The 16,554-nt window shown below is 35.3% G+C and overlaps 2 protein-coding genes across 4 annotated transcripts; both read right to left on the bottom strand.

The window, feature by feature from the left end:
• Positions 1-6,022: 6,022 nt before the first annotated feature.
• Positions 6,023-11,824, bottom strand: LOC116027689 (pentatricopeptide repeat-containing protein At1g20230-like). Of its 3 annotated transcripts, none has more exons than XM_031269408.1 (5): positions 11,613-11,824; positions 7,697-10,093; positions 7,015-7,415; positions 6,771-6,915; positions 6,023-6,688 (listed from the first exon to the last, which is right to left on the bottom strand). In XM_031269408.1, the coding sequence occupies exons 1-2, from the start codon at positions 11,661-11,663 to the stop codon at positions 7,805-7,807; spliced, it is 2,340 nt and encodes a 779-aa protein (XP_031125268.1). In that variant the 5' UTR covers positions 11,664-11,824; the 3' UTR covers positions 6,023-6,688; positions 6,771-6,915; positions 7,015-7,415; positions 7,697-7,804. The 3 variants fall into 3 exon arrangements, with proteins under 3 accessions (XP_031125268.1, XP_031125267.1, XP_031125266.1); XM_031269407.1 differs by having other exon boundaries at positions 6,185-6,688; positions 6,771-6,878; positions 7,495-10,093; XM_031269406.1 differs by having other exon boundaries at positions 6,185-6,688; positions 7,495-10,093.
• A 915-nt stretch (positions 11,825-12,739) lies between these two features.
• On the bottom strand, positions 12,740-16,187 carry LOC116027943 (UDP-glucose 4-epimerase GEPI48-like). The gene is made up of 9 exons (XM_031269734.1): positions 15,771-16,187; positions 15,152-15,201; positions 14,753-14,888; positions 14,563-14,664; positions 14,242-14,469; positions 14,072-14,150; positions 13,887-13,969; positions 13,579-13,670; positions 12,740-13,179 (listed from the first exon to the last, which is right to left on the bottom strand). The coding sequence occupies exons 1-9, from the start codon at positions 15,951-15,953 to the stop codon at positions 13,065-13,067; spliced, it is 1,068 nt and encodes a 355-aa protein (XP_031125594.1). The 5' UTR covers positions 15,954-16,187; the 3' UTR covers positions 12,740-13,064.
• Between the last annotated feature and the right edge of the window lie 367 nt (positions 16,188-16,554).

Consider the following 16,554-nt stretch of genomic DNA (forward strand, 5'->3'; position numbering starts at 1 on the left):
TGTGAAATGTGTCTTTTTTGTTTTCTTGTAATGAAAGAACGCCATTTTAGACTCTAATTTATAACATATTTATTTCATGAATAATTTAAAATATATACAGAATTAAAGATATAATATGTACAAATTTTAGTACAACCTTTTGATAAAAATATAAATTTTTGCTAATGACAGTGATCTAGTGTGTGTTTTTTTTTTTTTTTTTAAATTCTACTAACTCTATTACAATGCATTACTTTCTCAACCTATTGAAGCACAAGAATCAGTATTGATTCCCCTGAGACTCCAACCCACCACTTCCCGTATAAAGGGAAGGGTTTGATGCAACTGGACCACAAGGTCTTTGGCACGTCATGAGTTCATTCGTATGAACTTATACTACGATATAATAGAATCAGTATTTAAAACTATCAGTTTTCTTTTTCTAGTAGTCCTTTCGGTTCAAGAGATCGAAAAAGGTAAAAGTAGGGCGGGATTAGTGAAACATTTGCGCAAAATCCGCATGTTCTTTGGCTAATTACATGTAAAGGTTAGTTTGACATGAAACTAGGGTTTTAGAAACATAATGGTATGTTATTATAATAGTTACGGTGGAAATTCTGAGTTACACCCAAAAATAATGCGAAAGAAATTATGAATTGAGAAAGAATTGAACCACATATATATATATATATATAACTCACCCAAAAATAATGCGAAAGAAATTATGAATTGAGAAAGAATTGAACCACATATATATATATATATATATAGAGAGAGAGAGCACGACAAAGTCAGAAACAAGGACACACCTTACATATATAATCATATATACAAGCAAACACAGTAAGGCCATCCCAATAAACAGAATTTTAGCACAAGTTTTTATGTTGCCAAATAGTAGAGAGAAATGAGAGAACAGTGAAAAAAATAATAATAATAATAAGGAAAACAAAGCCTGAAATAAAAAAACCAAAAATAAAAAATTAAAAAATATACATTTACGCACACAGCCGGGCGCGTGACGTGCACGCGCCAGGCTGGGCACCTTTTGGTGTCCCTCACGCGAATTTAATGCTTTCTTCTTCTTTTGGGTGCGACCCACAACTCTGGAAAACCTTGGTATTGGCAGGGAGACCTCTCCCATTCTCTCACCTCACACTCTCTCTTCCATGTGGCATAAATGCTGCAAAATCCAATGAAAATTGCACTAATGGTGAAGGCCTAAAGAGCATATTGGAGAGATTTTATTTTTTATTTTTAATATACAAGTCTTAGCCCGCGGATTGTCCTGCACGGGCTAACTCTACGTAGGCTGCGGGCGTTCACAGGCTAAGCTCGTTAATACGGGCCACATCTTTTATGACTCTAATCCGCCCCACTATGGCGCGGGTGTGGGTTAACCCGCAGGCTTCGACCCACTTTAACACCCTTAATTTTAAGTTTAGGGCGTGATTGAAAATCATGAAAATGATTTCTAGAAAATGAATTATTTTTCAGAAAATATTTTTTCATTTATCGTGTTTGGTTGTATTCTAGAAAATTGTCTTTGTGTGTTTAGTTCATTTTCTGATAAATATGTAGAATTGTATATTTAAAATTTTTAATTGTTATTAACAAAAAAAAAACAAATGATTTGACAACTATGTTTTGCCAAGCTATTTTTTTTCCAAATAATAAGTAAACTATTTTTTTTTTAAAAGAGTATTGGTTTCTACTTGTTTTCGATGGAATCCAGTACAAACCAGATTGGTTTATGTCAGAAACCAGTAGAAACTAGACTATTTTCCGTCGAAAACCAACCAAGGTAGAAAGCAGAGAATGGCGGAAGAAAATCGATGAAGCATTCTCAGAAGAAACTAGGAAGAAGAAGTAGTTGGATCTAGAGTCATTTTCCAGAAAATCAAACTATTTTTCTTTGACCGAAAATCATTTTCATTGACTTTACTGGCACAATTTAATCTTGTTTGATAAGCCAATTGTATTTTTTTCAATGACATAAGTGCATTTTAATGTTCAATTAAGTGATCTTTTTTAATCTTATTCATAAATTAAAGTATGATATGTTAGTACAAAATTAAAAAAAAAAAAGTAAAAAGTATGAATTTCATAGAGTAATATAGTACTCCATTTTATGTATTTTAATTTTAATTACTATTCATTAGTTAACTCAATTTTTTTTTCTTTGATTAATGTTTTAACATTTTTCATTAGCTATAAATTAAACATTTTCTGTTTAATACTCTCTCTATGTTTCATTTTACCTGTCTTATTTATTGTTTATTAGTCAAGTCAATTCTTTTTTTTTTTGTTTATTTTCTTTATTAGTTTTTAATTATCTTTAAATTTAAATTTTTATTTTTATAGTACATCTAATGTAGTTTCTAAATATATAAATTTTATATATTAATATTAAACTTAATGTTATGAAAAATTAAATTCAAAATAACTTCAATCAAGTCTCAATCAAATCAAACACATAAATAGGACGGATTGAGTATTACTTTAATATAATTTCTAATCATATAAATTTTATACACTAATATTAAATACGCAGTATAACTTTTTTTCATAGCACATAAGGGCAATCTCATTAGTTAGATTTTTGCAAGATTTTTCACGCTATGTAGGAGAGAGATATTGAAGAAAAAAAAAGGCTTACACATCCCCGGGCGCGTGCTGGCGCATCTAGTGTGTGCAATGCGCACTAGAATAGGCTATTTTTAATTTTTATTTTCTAAGTGAGCCTCACAAAATATCATTTCTTGCATGAGGTACTCACAAGTCACATTTCTCTCTCCTATTTTTTTTCTCCACCTTATACTTGGCCCCACAAAAAAACTCTAAAAAAAGTCACAATGGTGGTACTCTAATGTGGAAAACGCAAACTTATAAATAATCAAGTTTAGGTGAAATTGTCATGAGTTCTACAACATGGACTCTCAAATCGTGCTTCCTAAATTTTTATTCCTAATGTAGCATATACAAATAATTTTTTTATGTGGATCCTAATACAAATGTCTTTATCAAGATTTTGTATATGAAAGTAAAAATTGAGAATGAAAAATAGAAATACACTATTTTTCATTTGTCATTTGTAAAAGGTTTGGTGAGTGGGATCGTTATACCGTGGGCCAGAGTCCACAATGCGTTGTGGACCCTGGTCCAAAACGGTGTCGTAACAATATGGATCTCATTATAGTTTTTTTTTTTAAACTAAAATATAACTGTAATTTGAAAAACAAAAACAATGACGAAGAAGCAAGAACAAAAAAACACACAAGTTCATCATATCATAAAAATACACACGATAAAATGTGAATATTTAAACAACAGTGTGAAATTTGAAAAACATGGAACATAAGAGATAATACTTGGGCTTATATTCTGTGTATCCTAACATTCGAATGCACAAACACATCACAATCTGTGTTACTAACATGAATACACAGAATAGTTGCCTAACATACAAAGACCAGTTACCTGAATACACAGAATATTGACACAAAATAGAATACACAGAATATTGACGTAAAATACACAGAATCTCATCCTTCTAACATTTTGATACGGAGTGCACAATGCATTGTGCACCCTGATCTACGATATAAATTGCCGGTGAGTAGCAATCGTTCCACGGTGCACATAGCAATGTGCGCCCTAGTCCAAAACGACGTCGTTTCGACGTTAGTGGACGCGGACGCGAATGACTCCAGGGAATTCATTATCTATAATACACATAATCATTATCTAGAATACATAGAACGTTTGCCTAGAATTAACAGAATGTTTGTCCAGAATACACAGAATATTGACATAAAATACACAGAACTCATCCTCCTAACATTCGAATGCACAAACACATCACAACATGTGCTAATAACATGAATACACATAATATTGACACAAAATACACATAACTCATCCTCCTAAACATTCGAATGCACAAACACATCACAACATATGTTACTAACATGAATACACAAAACGGTTTTCTAGAATACACAGAATGATTGCCTGGAATACACAAAACGATTACCTAGAATACACATAATATTAACATAAATACATAGACCAGCCGAAATGGAAAAAATGATTTTCAAAAAAAAAGAAGAATTAATTTACAATGCTCAAAACGACGTCGTTTACGTACATAGTGCACATTGTTGTGTACACCGTGGTGCACGGTATAATTTGCCCGTGAGCGGGGGTTGGACCTCAGACACGGCTGTCAGCATAGACACGTGAGGAGTACTCAATTTTATCAGAAATGGGCCATACGTGGGCCCTTCACTTGCAACTTGCATTTGGGCTTTTGAATTGATTTCAATATTTCCTTACCTTTGCGCGGCACACAAGTTATCGGCAAATTATTGCATGGACCATGGTCCACACAGCTATGTAAATCAAAAATAAAAATTACATTATTTTTGTACTGAAGGTACATTATTTTAGGGTACATGACCATGGTCCACACAGCTATGTACCCTAAAATAATGTACCTACAGTACAAAAATAATGTACCTTCAGTACAAAAATAATGTACTTTTTATTTTTGGTTTACATAGCTGTGTGGACCATGGTCCATGCAATAATAATTGCAAATTATCGGCAAATTATACCTAGATGGTAATTCACTTTGTAAGGTCGATCATTAATATAAAAGACATTTTTAATATATTAAAGATATATTATTTTTATGTTGAAAGTTTATTATTTATTATATTCCTAAATAATGAATCTTCAATACAAAAATAATCTACTTTCAAAGTTTCAAATAATAAACCTTCAATACACAAATAATGTAATCAATATATTAAAAATATATCTTACTTCAATATTTCACTTTCTAGAGTAGATCATGGTTCATTGTATAATGATTGCAAATTACACCCCCTCTATCTTTATATTCCATATTTCCATAAAATTACGCCATAATCTCATCTATCGTTAATAAAGTATTTTAGTTAGTGTTTAGTTAAGAATTTTTCTTTTTTTTTTTGTATTTTATTATTAAACTTAATATCCAAGCACCCCTTCATGTGTCAAATCTCTAAGGACATTTGGCAAGTATAATCTCATCACCAAATCTACCTAGGACATGTGGAGAGCCACCAGGCATGTGTCCCCTCTTTCCCTTCTATATATAGGACATTTATTGCACCTTTGAGGTGGACTTTTGGCTCCCGACCTACACCACTCCACGCTGAGCCTCTTGACCTCGTATGGTCAAATTCCCATCTAACTTTCCGACCACATCGTTCAACCATCTAATTAATTTCTCGATCACTTCCAACCCGACCCAAAATAATTTACTTCATCAAGTGGTCAAATTTTGGTCGAATTGCATAAGTTGAACTTTTTCCTTAGATTCAAAACATGTAAATGTTACCTAGCAATTGTTATACCATAGATCATGGGTTACCTTACATTGTAAATCTTAATCTAAAATGTATACGATTATATACCTACAGTTAATAAATTACAATAATGTATTACAATTAAACTAGTATGTACCTGCTATTTATTTATAAGTACATATTATGTTAATTGCAAGTATATAATTCGAATGTAATTTTTACATCATAATCCGCAATGCAAGTGTCATCATCTATCTCATTTTTCAAAAATCTTTTTAAAAAAATGCAATACGGAGTACAAAATGTAATATCTATACTTTTGAAAGTAAAAACAATTTCATATATAGCAATCCATAACATACATGTCATAGTATATATGGAGCAATAAACAAAGTTGCATTTAACTTTCTGTAATAAATGGATTGAATTTCTCCATTTACATTTATAACCCCAAAGAAATATTATATAGAACATCATCCTGTCTCATTATAATTTATACATCATAAGCCTATGATGACAAACCAGGAAATACATTATATTATATTCCTACCAATGTTGCTGCACAGGTTTGCAATATATCCACAAATCACTAACTATAAGAACATCCTTAGTAGTGGAGATATTTCACGATTTTTTATGAGTTTTTGTAAGTGTGATTAGAAAAGAGAAGATGAGGAGGGAAAAAATAAAATAAAACAAAAATTATTTTAAAAAATAATAATAAATTAAGTAGCTTTCAGGCGCGACGTGGCCAACAGGCACGTGCACTCACTGGGCACCTGCTGTGCGCAACTCCACTATTCCAAGCTCCCTTAGAGCATCACTATCAATGGTTTTTTAGAGAATAATGTCAGATCAAATAACTTGGAATAGGGTTCAAACTAGTATGGAAAGTACATTGTGGCCCCCACAACTGGAGAGAATAGGCTACCTACAAACGCAGGTGCTCATTTCGCGCACTGCTGCGCGCCCCGCTAGGCGCGTAAGTACCATTTGTTTTTTTTTTTTTTTTTATTACTTTTCCTGATTCCTTGACATCTTTTCCTTTCTCCCACCTCCTAACCTCTTTCCTACATGGACACAATAAACCACTAAAATGGAGCAACCGATATGTGGCATAAATTCTAACATGAACCCCAATATTAACTACTGATAGGGATGCCCTAAGACTGAATTTTGAGTGTGTATATGTTTTTAATAATAAACCATATAACTATGCACTAGATGAACAGTCTGAGAGTTTTAGCAGGCAGGAAGGCAGCTAGTGTGGTGCAGAATTATTATCCACTTAGGGTTTTTGCTGGCCCAATTCCACTTATCCCTGGCACATCTCTTCAACTATGTACTTTGCCCTGCAATGCATTGCATTTATCAAATTTATAGTTAGTTTATATATTTATTGTTTCTGTGAATTGATTCAATTGAAGTACTCACTTCCAGTTTAGCTCGCGTTCCGCCTTCTCAGTTGCTGCATACACAACTTCAGCATCTCCGGGTCTACCTATTGAAGGGTCTGCGTCTTCAACGCAGCAACATGGCCATCTGCTAAATCAATAATAATGTGAATAAAATCGCGAACCTGGAGAGCATCACAAAGAAGCCATGAACAAAGGCCATAGTAATTATGAAGGGATCTCGAGACATATAAGAGAGTAGGTCTGTTAATAATTAGCCATACCCCTGTGCCATCCTTAGTTGAGTACTTGAGTAATCGCTTCCATAAACTGTCAGCGCATGCTGCCTTCCAACATCAACTTGTTGAATAAATGGCATAAGATTTAGACGGTCAACAGTTGGTAAGTTGGACAGAGGACCAAAAGTGACACTGTCACAATAGGAGTGGCCAAAATTTGGCAAAATTTTTTATGGTGGACTAAAATTGTCCAACCCCTAATAAGTCTAGACCAAAAAAGAAGTTAACTCTTATTATTATTATTACTTTCTTTCTTTTCTTCTCTTCTCTTCTGCTTCCCTGGGTTTCTCAGTTTGTGAATCAGCTCGCTCATTCACAGCAAAAATCAGATCTTTGATAATTGAGGGTAATTAAAAATTAGAACTTTTTTCTTTTTATATATAACCCTGCAAAAAGAAATTGGATATAAATTCAGAAAAAAATTAATTGAATAATGAATTTTTTTTTTGTGACGAGAAAACTCACAGCTACTACTTGAAGCCGTTGAAGGTGTGTATTAGGACTACATGGAGACAAACCAGTATAGATTGTCCATAGTTAATCGGCTCAAACCAAGAAGGTCAATAGGCCACTCTCATTGGGTGTTGAACTTGCAACCTTATGGTTACAAGTCAACAATCTAACCAACTTGGCTGGGATTGCTCCCGAATAATGGAAAATTGATAACCTTGTCAATGGTGTGGCCATTAATGTAGCCAAGTATCAATGCTATTCAGTCACTGATCCGCCTTGAATGTCTCCAGCAACAAATAGTTCTGTAAAGAACAGAATCAAATCACCAATAATCCATACAAGAACATGCACCATCCTTGAAGTGATGGAAACGGTTTGTGTCTCTGACAAGAATTTCTCTGCCTTCAAAGCTTGATGTAAATTTCATGAAGGAATGGCAGTCACCACAGATTCTAAGATTCTTTAGGACTCTGAGAGGAGACCCTTTGCTGGTGTTCAAAATTCCAAGAACTACTGCCAACTTCTCACTGTGTCCACACAAAATGTGTTCCTTCTCTTCTTGCTCTTCTACATCTTGCAGCACAAAATCAGTGTTGGGTAAAACACCTGACTTCTTCATTTCCAAGCTCAACTTGGCTAACTTCTCCATGATTTTGGTCATCTGGGGATGCGATTTGTCTCCTGCTAAAAGCATGTGTACTTTGTTCTTAAGTTCAATCCAACTGCACCCAGGATTCTTCCTCAAACCCATATGTTTCATCATATCCCTGATTCTGTCTACTTCATTCCATCTGCGATTCGAAGCGTAAATATTGGACAAGAGAATGTAGTTTCCAGGGTTTGTCGGTTCTAGTTGGAATAGTTTATCAGCAGCCACCTCACCCAAACTCATATTATGATGGATTTTACAAGAACTCAATAATGCTCCCCAGACACAAGCATCTGGTTCAAACGGCATTTTCTTGACAAGGGAGTAAGCATCTTCGAGCTTTCCTGCGCGACCAAGAAGGCTCACCATACAAGCATAATGCTCTAGTCTGGCTTCAATTCTGTGATCCTTAGACATAATATCAAAGTAATGTTGCCCTTCGTCGCTAAGGCCAACTTGGCTACATGCAGATAAAATGCTAGTGAAACTAATCGCATCAGGTTTCTGTCCACTGCTTTGCATCAGATGAAGGGTCCTAATTGCTTCTTTAGCCTTCCCATGCATTGCATATCCACCGATTAGGGCATTCCAAGAAACCAAATTACGGGTAGGCATCCTGTCAAAAGTAAGGCGAGATAGATCAACCCTTCCACAATTAGCATACATATCAACTAATGCACTGGCTACATAAACATCATCAGCAAATCCCCTTCTAAGGGAGAAGCAATGTGCTGCTTTGCCATGCATCAATGCTGCTATGTTGCCACAAGCTGGAAGGAGGCAAGGGATAGTTACACAGTTTGGTTTCATTCCAACTGTCTGCATTTCCCTGAAAAGCTCTAAAGCCTCAATATCTTTACCATGTTGTGAGCAAGAAGCAATCATGGAAGTCCACGAAACGACATTCAACTCCATTCCCTCACCCCTACACTGTTTAAAAATCTTGAAAGCATCATCCACAAGACCATTCCGGGAAAACCCAGCAACCATGGCGTTGCAAGCGCCCACGTCCTTTTGATCTATTTCTTCAAAGACCTTTGACATCTCTACTGCACAACTACACTTACCATACATGTCTATAAGAGAACTTATTATACATATATCAGATTTGAGACCCAACTTGATCACACAACCATGTACTTGAATGCCAATGCTAAGATTACCCAAATCACCAATAGCTGGAAGAACACTAGAAATGCTTGTTCCATCAGCCATGAAACCTCTAGAATGCATCTCCTGAAACACTGAAACTGCTTCCAAGAAACACCCGCTCTGATTAAATCCCGCAATCACACCATTCCATGAAACTGAATTCCGCTCAATCCCCAAGCGCCCTGCCTCACCAAACACTTTACCAGCATTAACCACATCCCCGTTTTTGGCATAACCTGCTGCCAAAGCACTCCAAGAAACCACATCCGGGCTGGGCATCGTGTCGAAAACTTTATGCGCATCTTTCAAGTTATTGCATTTCACATACATATGAACAAGAGATGACTGGACAAAAGAATCCAATGCAAGCCCAGAAGTTAAAACATAGCCATGGACTTGTTGCCCAACATTCAGCACAGATAGCCCCGCACAGGCCCTGATGGCACTGGGAAGAATATGGGCATCAGGAACAAGGTGTTGAGCCAACAACCTCGAAAATGTCTTCAGCGTTTGATCAAAAAGACTGGATTTTGAAGAAGCGTAAATGAGTGGAGTGAAAGAGAAGATGTCAGGTTCAGAAAGCGAGTCAAGGAGGAGATTTGCTTCGTCAAAGCTGTGGTGGTGGGCGTAGAGTGAGAGGACCTTGTTGGCAACATGGGTGTCGCCGGAAAAACCAGTCTTGACAATGAGGCCATGGGATTGTTGTGCTTCGATGAGGGTGGCTCCGGCTCTGATGAGGCTAAGAATGTTGTCCTGAGATCTAATGAAGTTAACATTAAGTGGAGCATTGGTGCCTGCATGCAGATGAATCTGACACATATCAAATAAACAATAAAATCAGTGCATCTTAAAAAATACCCAACTTTTAGATTCTATACAAATACGAAGTTATTTGACTTATTTCCATGCAAAATTTACCCCATCAAGGCATTAGCTAGGCAGTATAGCTGAAAGTGAATCCAGGCATTCAAAATTCAAATATGGCTTAGCCTACCCTGTTAAATTAAAGATTCCTTCCATAATATGTTCTATCAAATAAAATGGGGAAAAAAGAAGGGTGGAAGCCAAGTAGTGAACAAAATCATTGGCATTATGTTTTCTTCTTTGAAGGTGTAATTACTAACAATAACCAATTTTTGCGAGACACTGCAGCAACATTTGAGGAAAAATCCTCAAAAGTTTAAAAACCAGGTGATCCAAACCAGTTATAGACCGACAGTTACAACTTACAATAGCACAAGACAGTAACATAAAATTCTTGCTTTGTTTTTTTCAAAATGGTATGATGTGTAAGGCATCAAACCAGATTAATTCCCATGAATGTATGCCAAGTGCCCACTCAGCATAACCATGGCAACCTCCGAGCCGGGCATCGGGGCATGGCCCCAAGGAATTGGATCCTAGACCTACCCCACAAGTTGGTGCTTGCTTACAAATGAGCTAACCCGATAAGCGTAAATTTCTTCTTAACCACTGATTCTATTATAAAGTTTCAAACTTGAAATTTTCTTCTAAAGTACAGAGTACTAATAAAGATCAGAACAGAAGTCCTGACATCTCTCACTTTTCCATCCTCTCTAGTGCCTCTCTTTTTATTTACCCTGGACACAATTCCATCAGCACCAATAGCATCTTCTCCTTAACACTACCTCACTTAATCACTAATAGCTTATTGTTAAGCATGCAAGTACATAACTATAAAACAAACCAAATAGCATAGTAAGAAGCTCAAAACTCAAGTGTCTAATCCTCAAATCATTCACTTTCAGCATACCATTGTGCTAAACTAGTTCAAGAGACTTGAAAGATTAAACCCCCACCATTACATTTCTACTTCAATATACATTGAGTATCAACAGAACAGAAGCAACTCAGAAAATTACCAAATATTCTAGAGATTCTTAATACATGACCATCAAATACACTTTCCTGAATCAAATACATTACCATTATTGGCCTATATTTTGCTATTAGTCTGCATTCAAATGTGTCTGGGAAACTCTTAACATAGACTAAAAGATATATAAACAATGATTGATATCGATCTGTTGGAGAAACAAACTATACAAAAAATAATAACAATAAAATAAAACAAACAAAAATCAATGTTCAAGGCTTCAACTCAATCCAGCCTAGAAAATAGAAATCATCAAATCAACACAAAAAAATCAGAAATCAAGTTCAAGTGCTCAAGGCAATCAAAAGTTTTCAAATTTTCAGTCTTCTTCTACACTCAAGAGTCAATGCTCAAGCAATCAAAAATCAAAATTTACACTTTCCAGATCTGAAGACAGAAAAATAAGACCAGAATCGGAGGAGAAAGACTTACCATTCGTCGGTGAGCGAGTGAGACGGCGGAGAGGCAGCCGGCGACGAGCATGGAGCTTTTGTCCAGGCGTCCAGCGGTGAGCGAGTGAGGCGCCGGAGCCGCGGAGCAGGAAGCCAGCGACGAGCTTGGAGGCGGTGGACAGTGAACTTCGCCGGCGACGTCGAGCGGAGCTTCAGGATTAATTTTCTCATTTCACATTACTATTGGCTGTGTTTGCAGGAAATCATTTTCCGAATTCAAGGGTCCGTTTGGAAGGTAGAAAATGTTTTCTGGAAATGATTTATTTTTCGAAAAATAGTTTGATTTTCAGTGTTTGAATTATTTTGAAAAATTGTCTTTGTGTGTTTAGTTTATTTTTTGGAAATGGGTAGAATTGTATAATTAAACATTGTAATTATTTTATTTAAAATATAAAAAATTATAATAATATTATTTATTAAAAACTTAAAATTTTAATTTTTAAAAAAATGTAAAACAATAGATTTTCAGTGAAAACTTCCGCCTATTTTCGACGATTTTCGGCGGTTTCCCACCTCTTGATCTATTTTCGGTCATGGTGAGTTGGTTTTGGTCGAGAACATGCGGAACGTTCATTTTGGCGATTCCAGAAAATGACTTACGGAAAAAAATTTCGTAAGTCATTTTCCGAAAAAATGAACTGATTTTCCTTGATCAATGGAAAACATTTTCCGACTGCATTTTCAGGAAGTTGTCAAACACCGAAAACTCGGAAATCATTTTTCTAAAGTTATTTTCGGGTTACCAAACACAAGATGCAATTGAAAAATTCAGTGAACAGAAAACATTTTCTGTTATCTTTTTTTTAAAAAAAAATTCTGAATTTAGTCATTTTTCGGGACACTCGGAGCAAAGGAAGCCTATTTTTAGTCAATTTTATATTATGCAACCAAATACTAAATCACTTACAAACGTGTCTTTTCCAGAAAATATTCACTTACATTCATCAACTGAAATTTTGATTTTGTTCATTTTAATTGAAATATACAAATTTGATATCTATACTTTTGAAATTAAAAAATAATTGCATATATATATATATATATATATATATATATATATATATATATATATATATATAGCAGTCCATAACATGTCATAGGTATATATGGAGGGAGCAATAAACAAAGTTGTATTTCACTTTATGTAATGAATGGATGGAATTTCTCCATTTACATTTATAACCCCAAAGATATATATAGAACATCATCCTGTCTCATTATAATTTATACATCATAAGCCCCTTTGATGACAAAGCAGGAGATACATATATTATATTATGGTATATTCCTACCACTGCTGCTGCACAGGTTTGTAATATATCCACTAATCACTGACTGTAAGACTGAATTTTGTATATAATAATAATAATAATAATAATAATAAACCATATAACTATGCAGTAGATGAACAGTCTGAGAGGAAGGAAGGCAGCTAGTGTGGTGCAGAATTATTATTATTCTGATGAGCACATCCTTCATAACCATAAGGGTTTTTGCTGGCCCAATTCCACTGATCTCTACACATCTCTTCTATTGTGTACTTTGCCCTGCAATGCATTTACCAACTCAATCATAGCATCAAATTTATAGTTAGTCTATGTATGTGTGTGTGTTCATATATATATATATATATATATATATATATATTTGAGTTCATATGTGAATCAGATCAGTTTTTTTTATGCGAATCTGCGAACTACTAAAAGAATGCACCACAATTACTATACAAGTGCACCACAATTACTCCCAGTGATAAAACTGAGAGTAGTTGCGGTGCACTCGTTGACAGAGCTGGAATAGGTACAGTGCATTCATGTAGTAATTGCGGTGCACTCCTTCAGTTTACACACTCGCACAGAAGACCAGTTCACACATGATCACAGGCCTATATATATATATATATATATATATATGTATGTATTGTTTCTGTGAATAGAAGCACTGACTTCCAGTTTAGCTCGCGTTCCGCCTTCTCAGTTGCTGCATATACAACTTCAGCATCTCCGGGTCTACGACCAGCCATCACCAATGGAATTTTCTACATAAAGCAGAAGTGATGTTAGGGCATGTCTACTTTACGACACGATTTGGGATTTTATGAAAAATAAAATAAAATGATACCGACTTAGTTTGTTTCACTACATACATTCACAACATGTTTAATGTTGCATTGAGAAATCCCACAATTAACAGTGAATCACTATGACAATGAGTAAGAACCAAACAGATGAGATGAGATGTAAATATGTAATACCTTTCCTGATGCCTTCTCAAATGCTGCTACCATTTCCAGGACTGATGTACCCCTCCCAGTTCCCAAGTTGTATACCTCACATCCTGATCAAACAACACAAAAGATCGAGCGTTTTAGATATTGCCAGTTAAAAGGTGAGTAATGTTTTTGGTATAAAATTGAAAATGATATGAGTCTGGGAATACCTATTGAAGGGTCTGCAAGTTTCTTCAACGCAGCAACATGGCCATCCGCTAAATCAATAATGTGGATATAATCACGAACCTGCAGGAGAGCATCACAAAGAAGCCATGAACAAAGACCATACAAATTGTTTGTGAAGAAATGTTGAGACACATATATATATTAGGCATACCCCTGTGCCATCCTTAGTTGAGTAATCGCTTCCATAAACTGTCAACGCATGCTGCCTTCCAACCGCAACTTGTTGAATAAATGGCATAAGATTGTTTGGGATTCCACGTGGATCTTCACCAATATGGCCACTGGGATGGGCACCAACTGGGTTGAAGTACCTCAGCAATATGATTTTCCATTCAGAGTCGGATCGGTGTACATCACGACATATTTCTTCAATGAAAAGCTGAAACATCGTCTCAAGTCTTGTTAATTGAAACACAATTCCAAATCATATTCCGAATCTTCAAATTCATAAAAAAAGCAACAGAGCAATAACCTTTGTTCGCCCATATGGGTTTGCAGCATTTATGGGAGACTCCTCTGTGCACGGGACCACTTTCGGCCAACCATAAACAGTAGCCGATGATGAAAACACAAGCTGGAATAGTAAAAACAACGACAACTAGTCAGAATTGAAGTATTATAACCAAGCAAGTAGAATGAGCTCTGCGAGAAAGAAATAATACATTTTTGCATCCACGGGCCGCCATCACTTCCAAAAGAGTAATTGTGCCAATAAGATTGTTGTTATAATACATCAAAGGCTTCTGCACACTTTCACCAACTGCTTTTAACCCCGCAAAATGGATAACAGCATCAAACCTGCGAGTATTTAGAAAGCAATGCATAAAGATCATCCTTTTACTTTTACATGATCAAGTCAAATGATAAATTTCAGTTTTCAAAGATACAATAATTTGTCTTGTCACTCTCTCTCTCTCTCATTACAGACATCCAGAGCAGAGGAAACACTCCATGTCTCCATAGCTACACAGACTAGAGCATTACATAAACATTTTTTTTTTTAAGAAAAAACATATCCTTAACTGGATTTCCTTAAAAAATTTAAAACTATAAAACCTTACTTGTTGGAATCAAAAATTTCTTCCAGTGCAGGTCTATCTCGAAGATCCATCTGCAGCAGCTCAACCCAAAATTACAAACATCAGACTCATTCTTACATGAGTAAATGGGATGCAGTTAAACCAAAAAATTTTCAAAATCTCACTGTGCATTATTTTATTTAATTAATAACCAAAATCACCAGCATGCAAAACATGAAAAAAGAGTACTATAACACGACCAAATGTCCAACTATTTCCTACCAACAATTCGTTGATATTCACGAAAAAAAAATCCTCATACCTAACAATTTTATAATGATGTCCTGATCCATTAATCTCATTATTTATGAATAAATAAGCCTCTAATATAATTATTTATTGTATTTTAAAAACATCATTTTTGCCGCATATAGTCAATTTTGTTATAATTATGGAAAAAGTAAACACAGGGGCCCTAGCTGTAATGGCAAAAATTCACTAAGAACAAGAATCAAACACCAATCGAGCATGAAAGGCATATCCCCAACAGTCTTCCCAAGTCAAACAAAAGAACATTTCAGAATCATTACAAAATCACATCAACAAAAAGGAAGGAGAAGAATAAAAGCAAGCAAGCGAGCGAGAGGGAAAAAGAAGATACCCGGTGAAAGACAAGATTGCGGGCATATTCCCCAGCAAGCTCCTTCACCCTCTTGATAGCAACAGCCGAAGAATTATCCAAATTATCAACCACGACGGCCTTGTAGCCACCCAGGAGCAACTGCAACACCGTGTGGCTCCCGATATACCCCGCTCCGCCTGTCACCAGTATGTTCTTCGACATCTTCGACACCAATCAAGAAAAACCCAATCCCAATTCTGAAATTCCGAGATTCAGAAGAAAACTCTGCAAAGCTTTAGAAGAAAGAAGGGAAGTGGGTATTCTTAATTCTTGAAATTTAAAGGGTTTCAGGGCTCGGAAAAGACGAGCAGACGGCAACTTTTGTTAGTTTGTGTAGACGAAAGAATGAAAAGAGGAAGAAGTTTTTAGAATGAGGAAGACGACTATGACGATGTTATGCCTGGCCACGTGTTCGAGGTGGCGGCTATATAGAGTGTGATCTTCCTAACAGAACTCTCAATTTAGTAATTAATATTTAATTTAATTTAATTATCCTTATATTTGGTCATTTTTTAATGGTCTTGGCCAAATTCAACTTATACTTTTAAAATTTAAAATTTATTTCTTAGAAAAATTAAACTTCCACAGTAAAGAATTAATTAGAATATAATGTCTCAAAATTATATATCATCCATCCATTTATAGTAATAAAATTAAAGTATTACGGGATACCTCCAATCAGATGACAAGAGATGGTCTGAATCATTAATACATTGGTTTGAGTCGATTAATTATGAATAACTTAGGTTGATTTATTTTTTTG

Source organism: Ipomoea triloba, chromosome 8 (genome assembly GCF_003576645.1).
Source record: "Ipomoea triloba cultivar NCNSP0323 chromosome 8, ASM357664v1".
Classification (NCBI taxonomy): domain Eukaryota; kingdom Viridiplantae; phylum Streptophyta; class Magnoliopsida; order Solanales; family Convolvulaceae; genus Ipomoea; species Ipomoea triloba.